The 5,972-nt window shown below is 55.2% G+C and overlaps 1 protein-coding gene across 2 annotated transcripts; it reads right to left on the reverse strand.

Moving 5' to 3' along the window:
- Positions 1 to 809: 809 nt before the first annotated feature.
- Positions 810 to 5,486, reverse strand: GPR50 (G protein-coupled receptor 50). Of its 2 annotated transcripts, XM_032397402.1 has the most exons (3): positions 5,300 to 5,486; positions 1,347 to 2,479; positions 810 to 1,304 (listed from the first exon to the last, which is right to left on the reverse strand). In XM_032397402.1, the coding sequence occupies exons 1-3, from the start codon at positions 5,484 to 5,486 to the stop codon at positions 810 to 812; spliced, it is 1,815 nt and encodes a 604-aa protein (XP_032253293.1). The 2 variants fall into 2 exon arrangements, with proteins under 2 accessions (XP_032253293.1, XP_032253292.1); XM_032397401.1 differs by having other exon boundaries at positions 810 to 2,479.
- Between the last annotated feature and the right edge of the window lie 486 nt (positions 5,487 to 5,972).

Genomic DNA, 5,972 nt, shown 5'->3' on the forward strand with positions numbered 1-5,972 from the left:
GAATGGATTTGTTCTTCTGGAACTAAATGAAAGAAAACTCTGGCAAATGCTTAAAAAGGTAAGTGACTACAAACAAGGTAAAAACATCTCACCATTTGCATTCATGTTTGACTATAAAAATCAGCACCAATGTTTGAATTTTCAGAAATTAGAAATAATTCGGTTTGGCCATATCTTCCCTTTTGCCATTTGAACTCATAGGCATAAAAATTTACTTTAATAAGAGCTTACCAAACTGTGTTCTTCAGATATGGGTCATATCTTGTTGCTGAAATTTAGAAAAGAAACTGTTTCAAGTACTGGCACTTTATCAAAACTGCCTTTCTGACTGCCATTAAAAGTACAATATAGAGTTACACACTTAAAAACATAAAGCTTTGCAGTCACATTTACTTACAGAAGCACTCCTCCCCCACCCCTGGGGGGATGAGAGAAGAAAGCAGGAAAAAGGAGAAGGAAATGAGGAGAGGGGAGAAAGGGGGACACGGGAGTGAGGAAAAATCGAAGTCTAAAATATCAAGGATCACTGTTGGCTCAAGGTCAACTATAGGAAGAAAGGGAGGCTCAGAACAACAGATGTCAAACTTGGGGGAAATCTGGTCTCTAAAATACGCACACACACACTTTTCCAGAGTAAGTGATGTAAAGAAGGAGTATGCCTACAGGGTGGATGTAGCTTACACCATGTGTGTGAGTCCGTGTCTGCATGTCTGTGTGTAGGTGCGGTAAGTTATCTCACTTTGAATTACACATGCTAGACAAACTTGGAAGTGGACCACTACTTACTTGGCCACCCCTAAGAGCATTTTTCACACAGCCATTTCATCAGAATCAGCTTCAACATCAATAACCACAATCTTATGGGAATCATTGGTGGTAGTGGCGGTCACAGTGGGGTCAGGAAGGTTGGCGGCAGCGGCAAGCTCCAGCAGGCTGGCAGCAGACTCGGGGGACCCACTGGCAGGGCTGCAGACAGGCTCAGGGAGGTCAGTGACATCACACTCAAAGGGGCCGGTAGCGGTGGTCTCAGGGTGACAGGAGGCAGAAAGGTCAGGGTGGCCCGCAGCGGCAGGCTCAGGGTGGCTGGCGATCACTGGCTGGGGTTGGCTGGTGGCAGCAGGCTCAGTATCATCAGCAGTGGTGGGCTCAGGGTGGGTGGTTGCAGGCTTGATGTAGCCCGTTGTGGGTTTAGGGTGGCTGGTGGCAGGGCTGAAGGCAGCCTTGGAGTGGATGCCAGCAGGAACGTGGTGGCCAGTGACAGGTTTAGGGTGGCTGGAGGCAGACTTGAAATGGACAGAGTCAGCCTTGAAATGGACAGAGGCAGGCTTGAAATGGACAGAGTCAGCCTTGAAGTGGACAGAGGCAGGCTTAGGATAGACAGTGGCAGACTTGGGGTGACCAGAGGCAGCCTTGGAGTGGCCAGAAGCAGGCTTGGAGTGGCTAAAGACAGACTTATGGTGGCCAGAGGCAGACTTGCGGTAGGCAGAGGCAGACCTGGAGTGGCCAGAGGCCGGTCTGGGATGGCCAGAGGCAGCATCCCCAGGTAGTGGAACATTCCGGGCCTTCATCGGCATTTCCTCCACAGCAGGACTGGCACGGGCACAATCTTGTTCATGGGCTTGTTCACGGGCTTGGTCTCGGGCGCGGGCGCGGGCACGGGCCAGGGCACGGGCCTCCCGAGTCTCACGAACATCAGTGATGAGGCCAGAGAGGAACAGGATAGGGTGCCGCATAGCATGGAAGATGGTCCAGTATTCCCTTCGGAAATTCTCATTGAGGAGACCGTAGATCACAGCGTTGAGGCAGCTGTTGAAGTAGGCTATGAAGTAGGCTGCAAGATAAAGCCAGTTGGGGATCTTGCCTGCCATCTCCTTCGGACTGACAGCCACCAAGACAGTGAGCACGTTGATAGGGCACCAGCACACTGCAAAGAGGAGGAAGATCACAAACATGGTTAGAAAATTGCGAACCTCAGCAAGCTGGTTGTCAGGATTCTGCCCAGCCGGGTCACGGGCTGCCAGCACTTTGGTCCAGATCCTCACGTAGCAGAAACCCACGATGAGCAGAGGGAGGACGAAGTGGATGCAGACGATGGTCACAGCAAAGACAGGGTTGTTCAGGTAGTTGAAGATGCAGGTGTAGGTGCGAGGATCATACTCGATTGTGCCAATGTACATGTTGGGCAGGACAGCCAGGACGGTCATGATCCAGGTGATGACCAGGTAAATGCAGGTATTGCGCACACTGAAGATCCGCTCATACTGGAGGCTGTGACAGATGTAGCAGTAACGGTTGATGGCAATTGCCACGATGTTGAAGATAGAACCGACCACACTCAGCCCTGTGATGAATCCAACCATCTGGCACTGCAACTGGCTCAGATCCCAGCCCCCAATGGCCATGGCATGCAGCATCAGAGGGTAGGGGTAGACGGCTACCAACATGTCGGCCACAGAGAGGCTAACAACGAAGATGTTGCCTGAAAAACATATCAGGGAAGGAAGAGGGGGAAAAACAGAGAAAAACAAATGGTTAAGTATGGAAATCTATAAATTTAAACTGGAGGAAAAGACCAGCTGAAGTGGTGACAATTTAGAATTCTAGAATTCTTTTAAAGAAATATTCTTGTGTTTTTATTTTCATATACAAGCATTATTCTGATGCACAACCAGGTTTGGGGGACCTGTCCTATGTGCAACTTTTTCCTTTCAAACAATGTCATGTCTGCTTTGAGAAAAAAGCAAACTTCTGTCAGAAAGCCGTAAGCACAAGCCCTTTGCGGAGCCCTTCATACTCACGCACGGACACGCTGCCACCATTTTAAACAAAAACAAAATGCGAACTTTTTTCCCTACAGGGGGATAGGGAGAGAAAGGGGAGGGGCGTGGAGGCGAGCTTGATAAAGCTGTGCGTAGGAAGTAGGCTGGAGGTGTGGGGGGAAGGGAAGAGATTGAAGGAATGTCAGGAAGCCTCAACCACCCCCCCACACACACACACACCCCGAAAAAATGAATGAGCCTTCTGCCTTCTCTAGGCCGGCATTGCTTTTACAACGAAAACACGTCTAAGACAACAGTCTGAGGAAGGGCACTAGAGGCCGTCGTCTTCTTAAGAAAACGGGCTCAGACAATAATCTATGACCAAGCCCAGTAAGTACTTACCATTTCCGAGGTAGGCTAAAAGTGAAAACTGAGGGGGAGAGGGGAGACCCTGTAAAATTTAGTCTGAAACCGAAAACAGTGCGTAGGGAGAAAAACAATCAGGAAAATGCCTGCAAGGATTAGCAGAAGTGCCTGCTTCCTGCGGGTCCAGCGCAGAGTCGCGCACTTGCACGTTCAGCTCCCTGTGTAAGAGCCCCTGGCCCTGCGCTAAACCTTACTGGAGCCTGGGGCTAAACAGGAAAGTCAAGAGGGGGCGTCGGCCCCCACTCCCGTTTTGTAGGGCAGCGGGAGGAACGTTTTTTGCAAAACCTTTCCAAAAAAAGGAGGAAGAGGCCAAATGCAGGCGTAGAGCCCTTTTTTTTGGAAACACCTCGTTGTTAATTAGCATTGGTTTGGCAAAATATTGCACTTCATCTTGAACGAGGAGAAAATGAGCACTTTTTAAAAGGGCAAAGGAGTGGTTCCCTCTGCCCTCCTACCAGCGCTGCCAAGCCGCGGCCTCCGCGCTTGCTACCCAGAGGTTCTTTCTAGGGTTTTTCTCTCAAAGAAATGAATTGGGAGAAGAAAAGTGGAAAAGACAGAGGGAAAAACCTTAAAAACAAAACCACAACAACCATAAAAACCTTTATTTGAATTATAGAAGGAAAGAAAGGAGAAGGAAAAAAAGGAAAGGGAAGAAGAAGAAAAGAAAGAGAATGGGCTTCGCAGGTGGTTCCCGGGGCTCCGTGGTTCCTTGGGACCGCACTGCTGGAGCGAAGGTGAGGTCCGAGCGTGCGGCCCCACGTCTCCGGGGGACCAAAAAGAAATCAGACACGCCCACCAGAGTTTAAAAGGAACGTTTTAATGACTGTGTGCCCGTCAGGGCATTCTGAAACTTGTACGGTAGTTGCGATTCCTCATCTCCGCAAAGTAATCCCCCAGAGACTGGCTGCCTCCTCTCCCCCGAGCCCCGCCCGCCGGGTCCTGCGGGTACCCGATCGTCTCACCCCGCCCCGTCTCCCCCTTCTGCCCCCTGGCCCCAGCCGGCCGAGAGCCCGGCAGCAGAGATCCCGGGCACCGCCCCCTCCCTCCTGGGACCCGCGCGCGGAATTCGGGCCCCTTCGCCCCTCCCCTCCCCTTCTCGGCCCTCTCCCGCCCAACCTGCAAAAGGGGCTGACCGCTTTGCAGCCTCTGCCGCCCCCACCCCCGCACAGGCCCCGGCTCCCCGCAGCCCGGATCGCAGCTGGCCCCGCCCCTGGGCACTGGCCTCCCCACCCCTTCCCAGCTCCCCGCGCTTTGCAGTCTCTCTGCGTCTCCCGCCGCCCCCTCTGCGCCCTCCCGCGACCCTCCCGCCAACCTCGCCGGGCTCTGCGGTCTTCCACCCCCACCCCCGCCAGACGCCAAGCTCCGGGGCCTCTCCTCCGCCCCGCCCCGAGACGCCCACCACCCCGCTCACGGACTTCGCGATCTCCGCCGCCGCTGCCGTCGCTGCCACCGCCTGCTGCGCCCAGTCCGCGCTCCGCTCTCTCCGCCGTGCGCCCTGGGACGGGCGGACGGAGCTCGGCTCCCGGGGGCTCAGACCACCCTGCTCCACACTCAGGCGCTCGGGTCTGTGCCCCGCTGCCCGGGAGCCCCGGGAGCCCCAGGAGCCGCGGCAGCGGGGGCTCGGCTGGCTTGGCGCGCGGCCGCCGCGTTGCGCTCCCGTAAGCGCCGCCGCAGCCGCCGCGAACTTAACTTTCCTCCGCCCCGCGGCTCCCTCCGCAGCAATTCGACCCGCACCGCCTCGGCGCGGCCACCTCTGCGGCGTCTGGCTCGGCGTGCTGTCCCCAGACGGTGGCCGCGCTCTCCGCTCGGGTGCCGACTCCCTCTGCGTCAGGTCTCCGACGGGGCAGGGCTCGGCGGTTTGCCGCGCTCCGCGGGAACCCGGGCTTTGCACTTGAACGCCAAAAGCTAATATCCTGAGCTCCCTCAGCCTTGAGAAGCTCTAAATTAATGGGGCCCCCGCATAACATCACCGCCCAGGTTCGCAAGGAATTTGGGGGTAGGGACGTTCAGTGTGAGGGCACTATCCAAGGGTTCCCTATTTCGGGCGCCCGAACGAATGCCCTAGGGGTGGCAAGTGGCTGAATGCTGGGTAGGAAGGAGGAAGGGTGGCTTACCAGAATTTCGAAGCTTCTTGTTCTTTGTCACAGCTAAGATGACCATGGAGTTGCCGATCAGGTCGACGACGATGGTGATAACCATTGCGCAGAACATAAAGATGATTAGAGCTGGTGGGTAGTCTGGCTGCGGCAGCTTACAGCCAATGCAGCCGTATGGGGTGGGAACTGCCAGGGTAGGCCCCATGTTGCTGCCGGAGACCCTTAGGATCTCCCAGCTGGTCCGGACAGACAGCGAACACCTGCTCTGTCACCAGGAGCCTGGAGCTTCTGGAAAGCTGCTTCCCCTCCGAGAATCAGAGAGCGAATGACAGCATCCCGCCCGTCTCCGATGAGCTTTTAAAGCCTCAAGAGGTGGCTAGCCCCACCCCAAGTCCCTCCCCCCGACCAATCAGAGCTCCCCGAACACCCCCGCTTTGGTCTCCAACTCTTTTTGGACAAATCCACATCGAGGTGTCGTCTTGCTTCCGACTGCCTTGTTTGTGCTTCCCCTCTAGCCGCTCCTCCCCATCCCCTAGGTACCTTGCGTCGTGACAAGCTCGGAGTCCACCTCCCCGCCCCGCTACCGCGCATTTGTTTCTAGCAAGTTCTCCTCCCTCCCCTCGCAATGCAAACACCCAGCAAAGCGATGTAAAATGCAGGGCAGGGGCATGGGGTCCCTCTTGGGGTCCAG

The sequence above is a fragment of the Phoca vitulina genome, unplaced genomic scaffold, assembly GCF_004348235.1.
Source record: "Phoca vitulina isolate PV1807 unplaced genomic scaffold, GSC_HSeal_1.0 scaffold99, whole genome shotgun sequence".
Classification (NCBI taxonomy): domain Eukaryota; kingdom Metazoa; phylum Chordata; class Mammalia; order Carnivora; family Phocidae; genus Phoca; species Phoca vitulina.